Source organism: Tachypleus tridentatus, chromosome 9 (assembly GCF_004210375.1).
Source record: "Tachypleus tridentatus isolate NWPU-2018 chromosome 9, ASM421037v1, whole genome shotgun sequence".
Taxonomy (NCBI): domain Eukaryota; kingdom Metazoa; phylum Arthropoda; class Merostomata; order Xiphosura; family Limulidae; genus Tachypleus; species Tachypleus tridentatus.
Genome location: NC_134833.1, coordinates 8,298,247 through 8,320,121, shown reverse-complemented (window position 1 = coordinate 8,320,121; position 21,875 = coordinate 8,298,247). Strand labels below are relative to the sequence as shown.

Here is a 21,875-nt window from a genome sequence, read left to right as displayed (position 1 = left end):
TCTGAGGATGGGAATCTAACCACCTGGCCCACATGCTGTCTTAACTATGTTAAATAAGTTAAAGCTATGACCTGGGGATGGTGAATCTAACCACCTGGTCCACATGTTGTCTTCATTTCATTATATAAGTTAGAGCTGCAACCTTGGATTGTGAATCTAACCACCTGGTCCACATGCTAACTGTCTTCACATCAAATAACTTAAAGCTGTGACCTGGGATGGTGAATCTAACCACCTGGTCCGCATGCTGTTTTCACCACATCAAATAAGTTAAAGCTATGTCCTTGTTATCTTCATTTCCTAATATATAGCTTGGGTGTGTCATGCAGTCCAAATGGAAACTTTCAATACACACAAACTTTAAACAGAGATTCATCAGTGTTACTTCTAAACAATATAGCTTAGATGTGGAGGAATCTATCCCTCCGAATCAGGATAAATATCATTAGAAAACATCACAATAAGAAACATTATGTGGTTTATGACAATTCATTTAATTAACTACACATGTATTTATAGGTATGCTGTATTTAATTTCTTTGTTTTCTCCTACAATGTTGTAGCCTAAACAACAAAATGTTTCTTGTGCAATCATCTCTGGCAGTATGTTACTCAATCATCACAAACAAACCTCAGTAGTAGTTCTGTTCACACTGATCTTGCTTAAACAATCAGATGGCACCAACACTAGTATCAACAACATACATAATATTCATTACAAGAAAAAAGCTAATATTAATAACTAAACAATAAAAAAGGTGTCCTTTATAATAAAATAACAGAAAAATCAAAGCATTTTTTTATTTTTCTTGAAACTACCATAACAGTACACCCAAGTCTGTCACTAACTTTAAATGTTAATTTTTTGTTAATCACAGATGACTTGGTTAACGACTAGCAACATACATGATGCTAACGTTTGTTTTCTGGATATGATTCATATAAATCAAATAGTGTTGAAAATTACACTGCAGTAACATATAACTTAAAATGTTGCACAGAAACAAGTATACATTAGCTAACAGAAACACTATTGTGTAACTTTGATAACCAATTGAGTAGAAGCAATAATTTCGAGTCACAAAATCTCCCCACCAACTACATCTATATTTAATAAGAAAATAACTTTAGGACAGTACATTACAGATACGCAAAAACCAGCTAGGAACTCTGTAGTTGTCCACAAATTAAACAAATCCAAATATCCTCGACACAATTATGTTAAAAAATAATTAAATGTACTTTTAAAGAACAAAAGCCATCTAGAATAGAAGGTAAGTGATAAAAAACCCAAATACATGAGGCTAAAGTTTGAAAGTTTCACTGGAAGAGAAAATTGTTCAACACTGTACGTCTCCACGTGTCACATCAGAAGGTACTTGTGTACGGAAGCACATCACGATAAAACAATAGTAAACTGGCAAACAAATTTATAAGTATGATGAAGCGTTATATATTTAAAACTTATCACTAAGAATAAACACTTCATTATGCTTTGTTTGTTGACTTATTATCATGTCAGTTTTGAAATAGAGTATATTTAGCTATGAAATTATTAGAGGGTGCTCAGTTTTATTCTTTTCCAGACCTCATATTTTTGAATCCTACTTTTAAACAAAATCCTATTGGCATTGATGATTGTTGTATTCTAAATGTTTGACATTCTATAGCAAGAAAGTGGAGAGTAAAGTACACTATTTTAAAACAGTAAATAGATTTCAACTACTGAGAATAAAACATTAAGTTTCTAAACTAAAGCTGCAACTTTCTAAATTAAATGTAAATATAACTAAGAATTATATTAAAAATGTATAAATCAAACCTTAAGATGTTGTACACCTAAAAGTAGAAAGTATAGACTTTTTTTTTTTTTGCCCATAATTTCCAAACTTCATTTTGACATTTTACACTAGGGGAAAAAAAATTCCAAAAATTAGTCATCTTAGAAATAGTAGATCACAGTATCTTGGCAAAAGTTTATTAAGTAAAGAAAGATAATATTATATTTTTATACTTCTAAAATACATTATCATTTGAGACTTATTAAAGGTAATTTTCGTTTGCAAATGGAAATTTGGTATGAAATTAAAGGTTTAATAATTTATCTTATGACTATTAATACAACCAAAGATTAAGATTGAAGGTCTGGCCTAATCACGAGAAAACTCAATTTGGAATTAAATATTCTAAGTACAGAAAGTTCAATTACATACTCTAATTAAAATGTTTTGGAACACAATAAGATGAAACAAATTTAAAGGTTTAAAATTAAATCTCTGATAAAAAACGTTTTGTACCATAAACATAGAAGTTGGTACACACAGTATTCAGTAAGTACAAACATTAATAACAAAAGATGCTGAATTATGTTTCACCAACAATTAATTTACTGCCATCAGAACTGTTATTCTACAAAATTGTATTGCTTTCTGGACGTCTTGATGTTTTTACCACAGAGCGTTATACAAAATTGTAATGCTTTCGGACATCTTAATGTTTTACCACAGAATGTTATATACCAATGTCATGTTGTGATCAAACTGAAAACACTCGACCTCAGCAATTAAACATTAAACTTTTCTGTATCAAGTGTCTGCTGTTAATCAAATGGATTTCTGTTATCGTCATCATCTGAGTCACTGGAGTTGTACACTGTTCCTTTCCTACGCTGCTTCCTCTGACTGCCAGTGGTGGTATTTCTGCTTACAGTCTTCCTATGACTCCATTCAATTTGAGCCTGTGGCTGAGTTTTTGTTTTTTTTGGTGACAAATCATACTCATCTCCTGAACTAATTTCAACTGGCGAGTCATAAAAACTGCATTTCTCTTTCTTTAATTGGTTTTCGAAGGCTTGTTTCAAAGTATTTCTCACAGGAACTTTTGTGCCATTCTTTGTTGACCCACGACCTCTTCCTTGGCCACGACCCTTTTGCTAGAAGCATCTTTGGATTCAGTCTTGATCTCGATCCTCTTCTTGACTGAGCACCTCGTCCTTTTCCAAGGGCTCTAAAACGACCCAAGCCACTGCTCTCAGTTATTTCATCGTCCAGATTCATCTCACTGTCTGAATTAGGAATAATTTCTGTAGCCCTCTGACGGGTTTTTTCTCTAGTGCTGCTTCAACCTCTTGTACTTCTTGTGTGGTCTTCTTCCTCTCTTCTTTATACCTGTCTATCTCATCATCAATAGTTTTGTCATCAATATCTCTCTGTTTCAAGAAGTTCTGAACCTTTTCCACCTGATGGTTAATGAGATCCTGAAGAGCTTCTGGTACATCTTTATCAACAAACTCCTTAACTGCTGCTCCCATCCCTGTCTCCGAGAGCAAAAATAATCTTCGATTATCATCTGCAGCTTCAAAATATTCCTTAACCAGGTCTTCTACTCGAGACTGATCCAAACCTTCCTGTTTTAGAACTTTCTGTAACTGTTCCATGTCAACGTCAACTTTGAGAGGTTTAACACTCTCACCTCGTTTACGGTGAAAGTGAATGATATCTTTTGGATTAGCCACTCTGTCTACATACTTTTGGCCAAAACGGTTAACACTGAAAGTCTCATATTTATCTGTGTATTCAATACGCAGACGAATTATGGGTTTATTAGGCTGTTTTCTGTTTCCTAAAATAATAAAGCAAAACTGTTGTGAAATAAAGTTTATATTTCTTTTCACTATTTTCTAGAATATGGAAAAACCACATTTTCATGAACATTAAACAACAAATACCCCATTAAGACACCACAAACTGTTACTGTGCACATTCGTGTTTTCAACAATACTTGACAATTTGCACTTTTTTGCTATTTCTAATTATGTTCTACACAGAAAAGTTCTACTTTATTAAGTGTTTAACACGTACAAGATAACTAAGTTTTATTTTATAGAAAATGTACTAGACGATCTAACACTGACGGTGTTTTAATAATTGAGATGTATTAGCCATCATGATATTTTTTGTTACAAATTTCAATAAGTAAATTTTGAAGGGATGTGACAAGAATTATCAGTTGTTAATTGGGCAGCTGAGTTATTTGGTGACATTGAACTGAAATGGAAAAAAGTTTCATATAATTCATAAAATATTCAAGATAGACACACCAGAGTTGGTGCAATTAAAAAAGTATTTCACACGTAGTATAAAGAATCAAATTAGCTGCAGTGTTGGGAGATTACTGAAAAAATCGAAAAACAGAATAAGAAAAATGGGTTGCTGAAAAATATAAGGATTAACAGTAAAATGTCTTCACCATCCAAGGCAGGTCTTTGAGGTATGACACAGGAAGGTCGATGACAATTATGGGAGATCTTAAACTATACTTTAACCAATGAAAGTTAAATCAATATTCCTCATTGTGAACAGTTTATGGATGGAAACAAGATTGAACAAGGCAACCACATTAATTCTTCTCAAGGAAAGGTTACAAAGTATAAATAGCAATAAGACAGACAATATTTATAAAGGGTGTTAAAGGAGATAAATGATTGGATATGTGGGCCACTTCCTGCTATTTTTTCTAAGCCCTTGAACAGTGGGGAGGTACCACAAGTTGGCTAATGTTACTTCTATTTCCAAGGAAAGTGATCAAAATTGTCCCAGGCCTATTAGTTTGACATTAATGTTGGGAGAAGATTTTGAATGTCTACCTTGCAAAGACATTTTACAAAGATTTAAAATTTTGTTTGATATTCAGCATGGTTTCACAAGGGCAAAATTATGTTTTGCTGACCTTTGACATTCTTTTAAAGGTTACTGCTTATGTAGATTAAAATACAGCTGTGGATTTGGCATACTGTGAATTTCCAGAAAGCATCTGGCCAGATGCTACAAAAGTCTTGAATGTGATTCACTGAGAAGAGTTTATCCTTTCAGAAAACCCAAACCAATTCTTCCCATTTGTACAACATCTGACTGAATAAACTACCCAAACAAAAACGTTTACTCATCATCTATGTTACCAACTAAATTTAATATTTTGCCTTAACTGACAGCCTCACCTATCACACCCAGGACTGAATATTACCTGTGTGATGACTAACAGCTTTATCTATCAAATTTTCCACCCTTTCACAGCAATAATCTACAACACGTTCAGCAATGTCAGGATCCTCTGGGTTGAGACTGGTTTCAGATAGAACCACATCTTCAATGTAAAACTGTCTGACTGTTTGTAATGGGATCTTTGACAGTTTGAAGTTCCTTTTATAAATCTGAAGCACTCCTATACACTTTGGAACAGCCTCGCCAGGACAAAGAGATTGGCCACAGAACTGCCAGGCTGACAAACATAAAAATTCTGTTGTGCATTCCACTCTGGTTTAATTCTGCATTCGTGTTCATGTCCCCAGATCACCAAGTCTAAAAAATCATCTAGAAACTGTTCCGGTAAGTAGTTAGTCAGCCCATGTCTACTTCTGTTCTGATGTACAACAAAAAGGTTAAACCAGGTTTCACTGTCCTCCCGTGGGCCTAAGCATGCTAACCTTGCCTTCTCTAAACATGCGATGTAGGCGTTCATCTCGAATAGAACCCAGTCCATAGAGGGCCAGTTTTGTTTTACCTTTCTGCATGAGAAGAGGAGACATTTTTACATTATCCAAATCTGTACACTTCCCAAAGTAATTAATCAGGCCACTGACGCTAAGTAGGTCAAGGGATGAGAGATTTCCTTGACCTGCTGGGTCATCATGATTACCATGAATTGAAAACACTGGAATAGAAATATTCAAGTTAGGATCTTCATAGTTCACACAGGGGAAGCTGTTAAATTTAAAATTTTCTGACTGGTCACTTAGAAACTCTATTTGGATGGGTTTATCTCCCATACAGTACTTGCGTAGTAGTTGAATACAGGTATGAAGGGTCTTCCTCGAGGGTTTATTATCATGAAAAGATCACCACCAAGGAGAATCATGTCTACATTTTCAGCATTAGCTGTGCTAAGAATCTCCTCAAAGGTGACAAATGAGTCATTACCTACAAATAAAAACCACAAAATAAATTCACTTCATCTTTACTAATTTAAGAGTGTAATAATATATTCTATAATTTGTAACATCTTTCATTTTACATTGAATTATAATATCAGAGTGCATAATTATTGAAAGACACAAATACATTAAAACTCAGAAGAAGCTATGTCACACTTAACTTATAATTAATATTCTGTTTCAAAGATGTAGAAGTTTAGATAGTCAACTGACACGTGGTGTCCTCTCATCTCTTATCCCTAGTTCTAGTAACAACTTCCCAGAACATAGTTAATGGTATTACATGGAAGCACTTGGATAAAGCTGGACAAATACACCATGAAGTTTACAACAGTTACCATATTTTAGAAGTATGATAACAACTGAAAACATATTCAACCAAAAAGTATACCTAAGGATGTAATACACTCAGTATTATAAAATAATTCCATATTAAAACTGAAAATAATAATATGTAACTACAGCATCAACCACCAAATGGCTTCAAACATGGATAAGAAAACATATCTATGAACAACTAATTAAATACAAGAAATGTTTTTCAAAGGCAAAGCACAGTTTCTTTTTAAAACTAAAGATGAGAGAACACTATAATTAAGTCTTCTAACTTATAAAGTCACAACATAAATGAACGAGATCAGCAAATAAGTTTCCAACCAAGTCTTCGAGACAGATGTTAAAATCATTTCTAAACCAAACATGTTTTAAGCATATGACACAAGATTTGATCAGTAATTTTCATTCTTTTGACAAATGTAGATGAAACTACTGATCTGTTTCATGCAATTTTTATTGATGACTAAGGTTGTATACAATTTAATTGAAAATTCAAAGGAATTACCAGACTTGTTTACCGAACAAAACAAGTCTGACCATTGTTAAATAATACATCAGCCCATGGTATCCGAAACTTTAAATCACGTATAAGTGCAGTACCATGAATACAACAGTGAAAACTTAACTTAAAAACAAATGTTTACCAATTAAATAATTTATACATTCTTAACTAAAACACTTTCTAAAGTATAAAGGCAACATTAGATCATTCAGATGCAGTTAAAAGTAACAAAAAAAGCTAGAAATAATACTCAGAGTTTCAATAACTTGTACCACCATAATATATCAATTACAGTTTGTTTTTTTGTTGTTAAACAGCCCATTGAAAAAGATTGTTTGATCCTTTAACATCCAGGTTCCAAGTTCTAGTAACTGTTTTGTACAGTAGATTTACTGTACGAACAATTTGGACTTGTACTGAGCTGGTTCGTTCTTGATTAGTGGAATTCATTAAATACAAAACAAAGTAAACATAAGAAAGCATAAATTCTTTATCTACCTAAAAACTACAAAAATTATAACAAAACATTAACTCTGTCATTTACGTGGACAATAGCTGATTGTACTATTCTTTCATATCCCACAAGTCTGTACTGCTGGTTAGCTTTATTCCCTGCTCTAACTCACAAGGACAGTCCCTAAAGTTTTACTAACTGTAAAGGTTGTAAACATTAACACACAATCATAATTAATACCAAACAAATGTATTTATGATGGGAAGCTACCTCACCTCATCCAAAAACTTTCTTCATACTGGCCTGTTTGTTCTCACAGCATTGCTAAACTTGTCACCAACAGTACACCAATCTTTTATACACCATTAGTGTCACATCATTTTAAAATATCAGACTACCATCCATCAACCATAGTAGTAAAACTGTCTCCCTCTACTATTCTAAAGCAATCCTGGTATGAAGTGCCCAAAACCAGCACCAACATTATATAAATCATAAACAGTACCAGTATCTAATCTGGAACAATGTATAAGTATGAAGTGCCCAAGACCAGCACTAACATCATATAAATTATAAACAGTACCAGTATCTAATCTGGAACAATGTATAAGTATGAAGTGCCCAAGACCAGCACTAACATCATATAAATCATAAACAGTACCACTATCTAATCTGGAACAATGTATAAGTATGAAGTGCCCAAGACCAGCACTAACATCATATAAATTATAAACAGTACCAGTATCTAATCTGGAAGGATGTATAGGTATAAAGTGCCCAAAGCCAGCAGTAACATTATGTAAATTATAAACAGTACCACTATCTAATCTGGAACAATGTATAAGTATGAAGTGCCCAAGACCAGCACTAACATTATATAAATTATACACAGTACCAGTATCTAATCTGGAAGGATGTATAGGTATGAAGTGCCTAAGACCAGCACTAACATCATATAAATTATAAACAGTACCAGTATCTAATCTGGAAGGATGTATAGGTATGAAGTGCCTAAGACCAGCACTAACATCATATAAATTATAAACAGTACCAGTATCTAATCTGGAAGGATGTATAGGTATAAAGTGCCCAAAGCCAGCAGTAACATTATGTAAATTATAAACAGTACTACTATCTAATCTGGAAGGATGTATAAGTATGAAGTGCCTGAGACCAGCACTAACATCATATAAATTATAAACAGTACCACTATCTAATCTGGAAGGATGTATAGGTATGAAGTGCCCAAGACCAGCACTAATATTATATAAATTATAAACAGTACCAGTATCTAATCTGGAAGGATGTATAAGTATGAAGTGCCCAAGACCAGCACTAACATCATATAAATTATAAACAGTACCACTATCTAATCTGGAAGGATGTATAGGTATGAAGTGCCCAAGACCAGCACTAATATTATATAAATTATAAACAGTACCAGTATCTAATCTGGAAGGATGTATAAGTATGAAGTGCCCAAGACCAGCACTAACATTATATAAATTATAAACAGTACCAGTATCTAATCTGGAAGGATGTATAAGTATGAAGTGCCCAAGACCAGCACTAACATCATATAAATCATAAACAGTACCAGTATCTAATCTGGAAGGATGTATAGGTATGAAGTGCCCAAGACCAGCACTAACATTATATAAATTATAAACAGTACCAGTATCTAATCTGGAAGGATGTATAAGTATGAAGTGCCCAAGACCAGCACTAACATCATATAAATCATAAACAGTACCAGTATCTAATCTGGAAGGATGTATAGGTATGAAGTGCCCAAGACCAGCACTAACATTATATAAATTATAAACAGTACCAGTATCTAATCTGGAAGGATGTATAGGTATGAAGTGCCCAAGACCAGCACTAACATTATATAAATTATAAACAGTACCAGTATCTAATCTGGAAGGATGTATAAGTATGAAGTGCCCAAGACCAGCACTAACATCATATAAATCATAAACAGTACCAGTATCTAATCTGGAAGGATGTATAAGTATGAAGTGCCCAAGACCAGCACTAACATCATATAAATCATAAACAGTACCAGTATCTAATCTGGAAGGATGTATAGGTATGAAGTGCCCAAGACCAGCACTAACATTATATAAATTATAAACAGTACCAGTATCTAATCTGGAAGGATGTATAAGTATGAAGTGCCCAAGACCAGCACTAACATCATATAAATCATAAACAGTACCAGTATCTAATCTGGAAGGATGTATAGGTATGAAGTGCCCAAGACCAGCACTAACATTATATAAATTATAAACAGTACCAGTATCTAATCTGGAAGGATGTATAGGTATGAAGTGCCCAAGACCAGCACTAACATTATATAAATTATAAACAGTACCAGTATCTAATCTGGAAGGATGTATAAGTATGAAGTGCCCAAGACCAGCACTAACATCATATAAATCATAAACAGTACCAGTATCTAATCTGGAAGGATGTATAAGTATGAAGTGCCCAAGACCAGCACTAATATCATATAAATTATAAACAGTACCAGTATCTAATCTGGAAGGATGTATAGGTATGAAGTGCCTGAGACCAGCACTAACATCATATAAATTATAAACAGTACCAGTATCTAATCTGGAAGGATGTATAAGTATGAAGTGCCCAAGACCAGCACTAATATCATATAAATTATAAACAGTACCAGTATCTAATCTGGAAGGATGTATAGGTATGAAGTGCCTGAGACCAGCACTAACATCATATAAATTATAAACAGTACCACTATATAATCTGGAAGGATGTATAGGTATGAAGTGCCCAAGACCAGCACTAATATCATATAAATTATAAACAGTACCAGTATCAAATCTGGAAGGATGTATAAGTATGAAGTGCCCAAGACCAGCACTAATATCATATAAATTATACACAGTACCACTATCTAATCTGGAAGGATGTATAGGTATGAAGTGCCTGAGACCAGCACTAACATCATATAAATTATAAACAGTACCACTATCTAATCTGGAAGGATGTATAGGTATGAAGTGCCCAAGACCAGCACTAATATCATATAAATTATAAACAGTACCAGTATCTAATCTGGAAGGATGTATAGGTATGAAGTGCCCAAGACCAGCACTAATATCATATAAATTATAAACAGTACCAGTATCTAATCTGGAAGGATGTATAGGTATGAAGTGCCCAAGACCAGCACTAATATCATATAAATTATAAACAGTACCAGTATCTAATCTGGAAGGATGTATAAGTATGAAGTGCCCAAGACCAGCACTAACATTATATAAATTATAAACAGTACCACTATCTAATCTGGAAGGATGTATAAGTATGAAGTGCCCAAGACCAGCACTAATATTATATAAATCATAAACAGTACCACTATCTAATCTGGAAGGATGTATAGGTATGAAGTGCCCAAGACCAGCACTAACATCATATAAATTATAAACAGTACCAGTATCTAATCTGGAAGGATGTATAAGTATGAAGTGCCCAAGACCAGCACTAACATTATATAAATTATAAACAATAGCTGAAAGCACATTTTGTCAGTTTCATCGATATCAAGCTACCAACAATCTAATTTCACAGAAATGTCCATGTATTCTTCATATCCAAAATACGTGATGGTCTCGTAAGCTGCTTAGACAGTTTCAAAATAGGTCCTTTTGAATTAATGTAGTTTTGAAAACTCAATTTACAATTTATGTATTTTGTTTGTCAAGTAGATATGAAGAACGATTAATCCTATCAAAGTCGTCTCAAAGAACTGCTGTGTCATTCCATGTCAAACCATCCAGAGTTTGGAAAACTTTCCAGGTGACCCCTTCAGAATGCCTTGAAAAAATTTGCACGTGCTCATCTACCCATATAATAAAAAACTGCCAAAGATTAGATCAATAACTCTAATAGTTTCTGATTTACAGCCCTGTAAAATTTAAGTAATATTTTTTATTTTTGGCAAATTCATTTTCGGACAACTCTGGCTGCTTAAAGCTGCAAGAGTAATGGTGGTAGAAGGCTGAAATGTGTTACACTGGCTGAATTAATCTCACAGAATTCAAAAATTGTCTCAAACCAAGTTTATCTCTCTTAGGATTTTCATAGTGAGGCTGTAAAATCAGCTGGAAACCCAAAATCGTGAAAAACATTGGTTTATGTAATAAGCCATAGCTCTGAGACTTAATATGATACAAAGCTGAATTTTGTTTTCAAATTTCCTATAATATATCAGTTGATAAATCAGCAATTGTTGTAATTAAAAGTGTATTAGATCTCCTGTAAACAAATGTAGCTGCATGCAACTTTATGATTTAGCTAAAAATAGCCCTACTTCAGGCCACAGTTTGACCATGTCACCAGTTATTCAGCCTTTTCAGATTTTTACAATATATTCTTACATCTCTGAACATGATCTTTAAAAACATCAAGGTTGTGAAAAGTAATAAATTATAAAATGTATCTCTGATATGCACCATTGGGTAAAGAACCACATTCATGGCATTCAGTTCTCTCTTGTTAATCAGGAATCAGTCCTGCAGAATTGTGTAAAGTTTGATCTACTTGAGTGCTATGAAAAACACAAAACTGTGTCAGGTATTAGGTCACATCATAGCTTTATTCCCCACTCTACCAACACATTCTATATGAGAAGGCTATCAGATGTGTACACAGTTGTAACTGTTGGTAGTAGCAGTGAAAGTGATGCTACAGCAGCTCAAATAGAGTCTAATGATAGCAATGACAATTATCAGCCAGGGAAATGTGTGACATGTATATACGATCATGAATGGTATGTGGAAAACATAAAAGATAGATCAGATGAACATTCCGATGCGTTGGTGTCATTTATAAAGAAATCAAGAAATGAACTGTTGTCATGGCCTGCAAGGTCACATAAAGATGAAACCTGGATTCCTTACCAACATATTCTTTGTCTGATAAGTGCACCTACCGTGCAAGGCAGTAGTGCTTACCACTATGTTCTCAGTCAAAGTGATCTCAACATAATCAAACTCAAATTTCAGAAATTTATTCAAGCTGTCTGAACAAATCAGTGTTTATTTGATGTTGTTAAGGCTAATTTATCGCCAAAACAGTTTTTGAAACATTTCATTGTCACGATTATTTCAGTTTGGTGTGACTATAATCTTTCTCAGTTATCCCCTGTTGTAACACTGTGCTTTTTGTGTCTGATTTATCTTTGTATTTATTATATTATGAATCTTAAACTCAGCCATATCTGCATAACTGTAATACATACACAATATATTTGCATTGCCATGTGATCTTACTAGTTATGCCAATAAACTTGTTCAGAAATGAATTAATTCTTTCTTGTTTCTTACAACTTCATTGTTTAACATTGTGAAGGGGTGTAATACATACACAATATATTTGCATTGCCATGTGATCTAACTAGTTATGCCAATAAACTTGTTCAGAAATGAATTAATTCTTTCTTGTTTCTTACAACTTCATTGTTTAACATTGTGAAGGGCTGTTAGAATATTTCAATAAATTATTTTAAAGTTGTATGGATATATTTGTACACAGTAACACACCTGAAGTGTTTTGTGTCAAGTAAACAACATATGGTCAGAGAATATTTTAAAAAATTATAACTCAAAAAGTAGGTTGAACACCATCCTGATATTTTTTGTAGATCATATTCAGAGATGTAAGAATATATGGTAAAAATCTGAAAAGGCTGAATAACTGGTGACATGGTCAAACTGTGGCCTGAAGTAGGGCTATTTTTAGCTAAATCATACAAAGTTGCATGCAGCTACATTTGTTTACAGGAGATCTAATAGACTTTTAATTACAACAATTGCTGATTTATCAACTGATATGTTATAGGAAGTTTGAAAACAAAATTCAGCTTTGTATCATATTAAGTCTTAGAGCTATGGCTTATTACATAAACCAATGTTTTTCACGATTTTGGGTTTTCAGGTGATTTTACAGCCTTACTATGCAAATCCTAAGAGAGACAAACTTGGTTTGAGATACTTTTTGAATTCTGTGAGATTAATTCAGTCAATGTAACACATTTCAGCCTTCTACCACCATTACTCTTGCAGTTTTAAGCAGCCAAAGTTGCCCGAAAATGAATTTGCCAAAAATAAAAAAAATTACTTAACTTTCACAAGGCTGTAAATCAGAAATTATTAGAGATATTGATCTAATCTTTGGGAATTTTTCATTATATGAGTGGATGAGCACGTGTGAATTTTTTCAATGCATCCTTAGTGGGTCACCTGGAAAATTTTCCAAAATCTGGATGATTTGACATGGAATGACCCTGCTTCACATAATAATCATACAAGATAAAGCAATCAAGGTAACAAAAAACAAAATTAAATTTTTCAATTATAAACTTAAATAACATTAAATAAAATTTTTAAATATAGTTTATAGCAGTAATATAAAAACTACAGTAATATAAGTTGAAAAGGACTTCCTATAGTATAATGTTAATTATTATAACTCACCAGGATGACTAACAGGTAGTTCAAACATCAGCATTAGTCACCTGAAGTTGGCCTTTCCAGTCCTGGTTTACAGTTATTTGATGTTATGGCCATTTTATAATTTCGTATCGAACTAATTGTACTTTTATTTGTTAAAAGGAATCATATTAAAAAAAAGTCTAATTTATGAATTAAAAACTTAAAATAGCACTAAAAAGTCCAATGGCCTATAAAAAACTAAAAACATTTGTAAGGTGGACAGTGTCATTGGCAATGATAAGACTGTCCAATGTTAGGGATAAACCTTGGGACTAAACATGTTTAAAATGGTGCTGTTGTTGAGAGTCATAACAATGGCAAGACAATAAATTGTAACTTATTGTGACCAGAGTGTCATACAGACAACACAGTCCCAAATAAAAGAAAACAATGACTTAAAGGGTCTTTCTGACCCTTACTGAAACAAGACATCCAAAGTCCAATAGAGGGTTCGATCTGGAAAAGTTTGTTTTCACGTTGCTCACTCTGAGTTGACCACCAATTGGCCTTGAACATACAACCACAGTCCATGTATGGAATGGACACACCAGTGATAAAGCCAGAACAGACAAACTGAGATGAGGTGTTGGTGAGCTTGTTCTTGTGGTCTGCTATCCAGAAGAACTGGAGAGAAGTAGATGTTAAAGAAGAATAAGGCAGTCAGTTTTGGATATTGGCAAGAACAGGGTGTGAACTAATGTGAAGTGATTCCATGACCAGTATAGAACTAAGCGAGTTAGTATAAATAGTGCAGTTTGAGTACTGCTTAGCTTCTATGTGGTCCAGGGCAAGAAAAATGAAATACAGTTCAGCAGCAAACACAGAAACTTTAGAGGAGATTCTATACAAACCATGGCAGAGCCCACAGAGTCACTTTATTTCAAACCATCAACATAAATGGGAATAGAGGGATGGTTCAAAAGATGTTCAGTAAATAACAGACGGTACATCAAATCGGGAGTATCTGCTTTTATCAGATGACATAAAGAAAGGTCACACTTGAGGATTGTAATAAGCCATGATAGGATGGACTGACCAGTTGATGCAGCAAAGTTATCCAAAGACAGACCCAATTCATCCAACTGCTCTTGGATACAAAAGTCAAAAGAAACAACAGAAGATCGTCTGTTCTGAAAAACATGGCCCACCGAGGAAGGATGGGATGCTGTGGTGAGGACTGAAGTTCCAAAGAATACAGCAAAGACAGAGGTTCATGAGACTGTGTGTGCAAGTTCTGAACTTGGGAAGTGCAAAAAGCCCAGGTACTGAGCCAAAGTCCCTAATAATGAATAAGGTCCAGCATCTTCAAAACTGAGATCCTGACAGAGCCACAGACCAGAGACCCATAGTCTAGTTTCAATCGAATAAGAGTGTGATTTTCTTATAACAAAGCCACATTGGGTTATCTGCTAAGCCCCTCCCCCCCCAAGGGACTCCAAGTTTCTGTACAAAAGAATGAGAAAGCTTTGAACCCACACAAACTTGAAATTGCCTGCCCATTAAAAAATTTATTAATAAAAATGGCCAAGTAGCCCATATAAATGAAGGTCTTACAAAATGCCATACCTCCATGTATTATCATAAGTCTTTTCAATGTTAAAGAATATTGATACAAGATGTTGTCATTTCAAGCCAAATCAGGTGGTCCATGGTGGAGCGTTGTCGTCAGAACCAGCACTTGGTGGGTGAGAGGAGGTTGATGATTTGAGGAACCAAACAAGGCAAGCATTAACCATCCTCTCTAATGTCTTATAGAAACAGCTCTTTAAAGCAACTGGGCAGTAGTTTGAAGGAATCTTTGGATCCTTCCCAGGCTTAGAGAAAAGTAGGATAATAGCCTGGCACCAGGCATCAGGAAAAACATTATTCTGCCAGATCTGGTTAAAAACAATCAGAAGAATAGCAAGAGAAGCAGGAAATGGATGGTGCAGCATCTCTTAGTGTATATCATCACATCCGACTAAATTACTGCCAGACTGATAAATGGCCAGTTTTAAGTTCCACCAGTGTAAAGGGGCGATTATAGTCATAGAGACAATCAGCCCAAAAGGAAAGAGGTGATTACTCTGCCCAAGCCTGGATGGCTAAGAAGGCAGGAAGATGATAAAGCAGAAGCACTGGATACCCAGCAAAAGCTTTCTCCAAGGGTATAGGCAATGCTCCAGGCATCAGATATTTCCTGGCCATCAGAGAGCAAGATAGAAAGGGGGACAGAATTATACTGCCCACTGATCTTTTGGATCTTGTCCCATATGACTTTGGAACTGGTGGTGGAAGAGATGCTGGTTGTGAATTTAATTCAAGATTCTTTCTGGCTTTGACGTCTTACCTGTTGAGCACGTGCAAGAGCCTGCTGGAAAGCTATGCAGTTCAAGAGTGTGGGATACCTATAAAAGGTATCTCAGGCCCGTTTTTGAGCATCGCATGCCATGTGGCGGGCAAGATTCTACTACGAATGAGGATATCATGGAAAACGTGTTAAGGTTTTAGGAATACACTGAGCAGCTGCCTGAATAATACAGTCAGTCACTGCTACCATACAGTTGTCTATTGATGGCTTACAGACAATGACAGGATCAAGTTCTGCAAGAGCAATGAAATAGGGCCAGTTGACTTGATTCAGCTTCCACCAGGGCACACAGGTCAGATGGCATCAACCACCACCAGTCTCTCAAAATGAAAGGAAAATGATCACTGCCTCATGGGTTACTGTCAACCCTCCATTAAAAGTAGGAAAATAGTAAAGGGGAGCAAATTAAGAGATCAATAGCAGTAAAAGACTGACTAGGTGCATAAAAATAAGTAGAAGAGCCAGTATTGAAAAGAGAAAGGTTGTGATCTGAGAGCATACACTCTATGGAGTGTATCAACATCAACACCTCCCCAGAGGGGTTTATGTGATCTGAGAGCATACACTCTATGGAGTGTATCAAGTACCCCAAGATTAAAATTGGAGACGGCAACTGTTCAACAAGAGCATCAAAGTCTGATTGATCACAAGTCTCTTCAGGAGACAGGTAGAGAGAACAAACTGTGATGGTACGACCCACAGAAACACGGATGGCTATGGCCTCCAAAGGTGTGTCAAGTGGCAAAGACAAGGTGGGCACTTGCTGATAAACCATGCACTTGTCCATCACACAACCTGTCATTTCTGTACAAAGAAAACTGCCAAAGGGTGACTGTATCAGCAGGTTTCAGAAATGTTTCCTGTAAGGAAAGACATGCAGGATGATACAAAGCAATCAGTGCTCTGATGTCATCCAGATTAGAACATAAACCTCAAAAGCTCCATTGTATCAAAGTGGCCATTTTTATTTATGTGTAGGAAAATTGGGTGGAGAGCCCTACTGGTTTCAACCACATCTTTTTTTTTTTATTTGACAGAGGTCTATCGACCTCTATGGATTCTGCCCTAGGTCGATTGGGCAGGTCTTTGTTGTTGGAAGAAGAGTGCAGCAACTGAGGACGTGAACAAATGATTGTTTTGCATCTTGGGGTGAAAGAAGAAAATGTACCTGAGGAAATTCCCATACTTGGAACCAAAGGAAGTGAACCTTGGGGTTTGCTGGAATGAATGTTTAGAGCAGAGATGGATGTTCACATTGATTCATCAACTTTCTTAACCATGGAGGTCAAAAGACTTTTCATATGGTTTGAGAACGATTCTTTGAGAGGGATGGAGAGATCCACCTGCACTCCCACTCTAGTAGTGGAATGAAGTGCAGCATCATACTTTCAAGGTGGAGTAGTGGACAGCAACTTTCGAGCCTCAGGGTAAGTAATGTTTTCAATAACATCATACTTTCAAGGTGGAGTAGTGGACAGCAACTTTCGAGCCTCAGGGTAAGTAATGTTTTCAATAACATCATACTTTCAAGGTGGAGTAGTGGACAGCAACTTTCGAGCCTCAGGGTAAGTAATGTTTTGCAGCATCATACTTTCAAGGTGGAGTAGTGGACAGCAACTTTCGAGCCTCAGGGTAAGTAATGTTTTCAATAACATCATACTTTCAAGGTGGAGTAGTGGACAGCAACTTTCGAGCCTCAGGGTAAGTAATGTTTTCAATAACATCATACTTTCAAGGTGGAGTAGTGGACAGCAACTTTCGAGCCTCAGGGTAAGTAATGTTTTCAATAACATCATACTTTCAAGGTGGAGTAGTGGACAGCAACTTTCGAGCCTCAGGGTAAGTAATGTTTTCAATAACATCATACTTTCAAGGTGGAGTAGTGGACAGCAACTTTCGAGCCTCAGGGTAAGTAATGTTTTCAATAACATCATACTTTCAAGGTGGAGTAGTGGACAGCAACTTTCGAGCCTCAGGGTAAGTAATGTTTTCAATAATTTTCAAATGCTGAGCCTCTTTTTCTTCAAACCATTTAGGGCGAGAACGAAACTAGGATGGATGAGAGGCATTACAATTAACATAATGAGGGTCTGTTTCACACTCACAGGCATCGTGGTCCTTGCCACCACAATGAGCACATGTCAAGGAACCACAACATGAAATCTTCGAGTGACCAAATTGCTGACACTGGAAACATCTGAAAGGGTTTGGAATATATGGCCATACCTCACAATTAAGATAACCTGCCTTGATTGTGGCAGATGGATGTGGTGATGTAAATATCAAAATGAGGACACTGGTCAGCATCATAATTCCATCTTTGCAAGTGGAGATGTGCCTCACTGCAGAAACTCCTTGGGTGTAGAATCCAGCAAGGATCTATAACTCAGGGATGTTCTTGAAATCCCTCTCAACAATAATTCCCTTTGACAAATTCAAAGTAGCATGGGAAGTAACCCTAATGGAGTTCACTGTGTTTAGAAGTGGATGTTTCTACCAATATGTCACCAAAGCTTCTGACTCATTTAAGAAAGCCAGGAAGTCTCTCTAGTTCCTACTAATTAAAACAGAGAGAAATTTGCCCTAAAGGTTTGTCTGAAAGAGAATGAAGTGTAAAACAGTGAAGTACAGGTGTTACAGATGTTGAAGATTGCTGCTTAGAATCTTCAAGATGTGGTCATTTACCTATGAACTATTTTTTCCACTATTTTATTTAAGTTTGTATTTAGGAGATCCATACCAAAAACAAAGAATGTTTCAACACCCACTGACCCCACCCACCATGGAGCCCTATGAAAGGCACACTACAGTGCCAAACAAGGACACTGCAGCAATGTCATGGTTTCATGAGCACTATACCCAAACATCAGAATCAGGTACAATGTCCACAACACCTGTTGAGAACATCCAACACTGGTACTTGGTTGACCCCAGCCCAAGTGGACCAGCTGTCTGGCCCAAAGACAACCACCCCAAGGACACCCATCTACAGGAATTCAAGGCCAAAGTGGTGTGTTAGGGTTAGACCCCTCAACCACCAGGATCCTCTTCTCCCCTTCACAAGTCACCATGCACGGCAAACACGTGGGTGAATGTTTAGATCACAGAGGAAGTAAACTGAAAGAACAGAACTTCACCAAGTACAGTAATCCACACTGAGGGGTAATGATGTGAAATTGAAGTATCATCTCTCCATACTCTGGTAAAACTCCAGAACCCAATTCAATGTACATTTAATATTACAAATCCAATTAACTTACGAATGCCCATCACTTCACAATTTATTAATAGATGTTGAAAGAATAGAGTTAAAGCTTACTCAGTACAACAAAAGTTATTCCATAATTGAGAATCTCTTCTTTTATCCTTCAATTTTTTGAATAATTTTTGAGGTTGAATATTTATATAGCACATTTCATGTTGTACTCAAATTACAAAACTTAACTTATTTTCAATGTACTCATAGTTAAGCATCTATATACACTTTATAAAATTACATTAGTTTTTTGAAATTATGAACAGGAATATCAAACTAGCAAGAAAATATTTGTTTTGCAAAGCCTAAAGTTCACAGAAGTAGCAAGCATATTATTAAATTCATGTTTCTACTGATAGATGTACTAAGTCAATTTTAAAACTAATTATTCATTAGTCACAAATCACTATTTTTTAAAAACATTTATTTACTAGTAACAATTGTTACTATGTTTACTAGTAACATATGTATACACACACCTTAAAAAAAAAAAGATTACTTAATTACCAAAACTGTTTATTACTATGTATCCAATAGAAAAATAACCTCTAAAACAGATGTTTGTGTTTCTAGAAATAATGTAATACCTCTAACTGCATCTCTCTCAGCATAACCTAGATGACAGTCTGTTGCTATTAGAACTTTCATAACATCTTCCTCTGACGGTTCAGGTTCACCCATTGTTGTTCTTTTACTGAAAAATAATATATATACTGGTGTCATGCACAAATAGTGTAATCATTTTTCCTCTGGATCATTATTTCATATAAAAATCAGTTCTCACTATCAACAACTTCATTTTAATTATGCAAAAATTACATTTACTAAATAGTTTCATGAAGTTAATCCCCTAAGACTTTTTTTCTCGCCGACAAACACCAAAAAAACATTTTATTTCTATCTTGTAATGAGTAAACAAATACATATTGTAAATAACCACATTCTAACTCTCTGTAGTATATAATCACAAACTATTTCACAAAACCATAGAAAAGGATAAATCTACATTTTTAAGCTTCAACTTATGATACAGTAACTAAAATTATTATAGTAGTATGGTAATCAATATTTAACTAAGGAAATATATAGTTTAACACTCCTACGAAAAGTGGGGCCTAATAGGCCACAGAGCAACTTGAAAGGTTATTAATATTAGGCTGATAATTTTGTATTTAAATGAAATTGCCATTTAAATCCATTAATGAATGGATTAACGAGATTCCCACTGTCCCTATCTACTATCTAGCGAAACCACAGCCAGGGGAACGGGCTTGGAGAAATCAGGACTAGAAACGTCTTTTCGTAGGAGTGTTAATTAAAGTTTAAGTTTTAAACAGAAGTGTTTCAATGTAATGAGTAACTAGGTCTAAACCTTGGTTACATTACAAAGAAAGAAGAAAGTTTCTTTTTCCACGATCACAAGTATATCTCACTTTTCAGCTTTCTCTTGTAGTGATAGTACTACTAACTGATAACTCACATTGTCTGTGTTTCTGACTTTATACAGTGTCAACCTTGTCTTCAAAAAAAGTAATAACCAATGTATCGTTATATAAATGGTCCTACGTTAATTCGTAGCCTTCCATAGGACTATTATCACTCCACACTAACTTATTACATGTTATATAAAAACAAACATACAGAACTGATTCTCTTACTTTCCACACACACACAATAAGACTTAATAACAAACGACGATATTGTTATACCACACCATTAACATGTTGAAATCGTACTTAGTGCGACACCTACTAACTAGCCGCCAAACTGCAGGACGGCACCTAGTGGTGTTCTTAATAACTTATTATTACCTGCTTGTTATAAATTATCATGGTTAATATCTAACCATAAAATAGCAATTTAATATCGCATCAGAATTTTTCTGTTAAATTATTTATGTTGATAGAATTTATTATAAATAAATGAAAATAAGCTCCATCTGATTTAAAAGCAAATTATGATATAACTATTGTCAACATGCATACTGTGGCACAAAACAACGCTTTCGCACATTACTTTTTAATATGTTGGGACCAATATTCATTTATCTTTTTAACTATATAAAATTTATCAGCAGAGAAGTATTTTATGTAAAAATCAGCTAAAATAATAAATAACTATTTCTAACAAATTAAAAGCTAAAGTGAAACACATACATTTAATAATAACAATAATAACAACAGAGAATCATATATACAAGACTGTAAATTTTACAATTTCTTTTTGTATTATTATGAACATCAACTTAATGGTTAAAAGTTCCTATATTACAAAACAATATTATATAAAAGTGAAATAACTTTACAAGGAGTCGTTTTAAAATAAGAAAACAATAGCGACGAAAGTATGAAGCCTAGTAGGATGTTTTTTAGGGAAAAATGCATTGAAAGGGCAACATAAACACAAATGACATTAAACAGGATTAAAACCAAAAGGTACAATCCCAGAAGGAACAATG

The 21,875-nt window shown here is 34.8% G+C and overlaps 1 protein-coding gene across 1 annotated transcript; it reads right to left on the bottom strand.

Annotated features, from left to right (window-relative positions):
- Positions 1-512: 512 nt before the first annotated feature.
- LOC143224730 (double-strand break repair protein MRE11-like) lies at positions 513-21,159 on the bottom strand. The gene is given in 7 exon segments (XM_076452987.1): positions 513-3,621; positions 5,023-5,259; positions 5,262-5,466; positions 5,468-5,892; positions 5,895-5,975; positions 20,005-20,111; positions 20,898-21,159. Coding segments are annotated over 6 exon segments (1,611 nt in total). The 5' UTR covers positions 20,099-20,111; positions 20,898-21,159; the 3' UTR covers positions 513-3,052.
- Between the last annotated feature and the right edge of the window lie 716 nt (positions 21,160-21,875).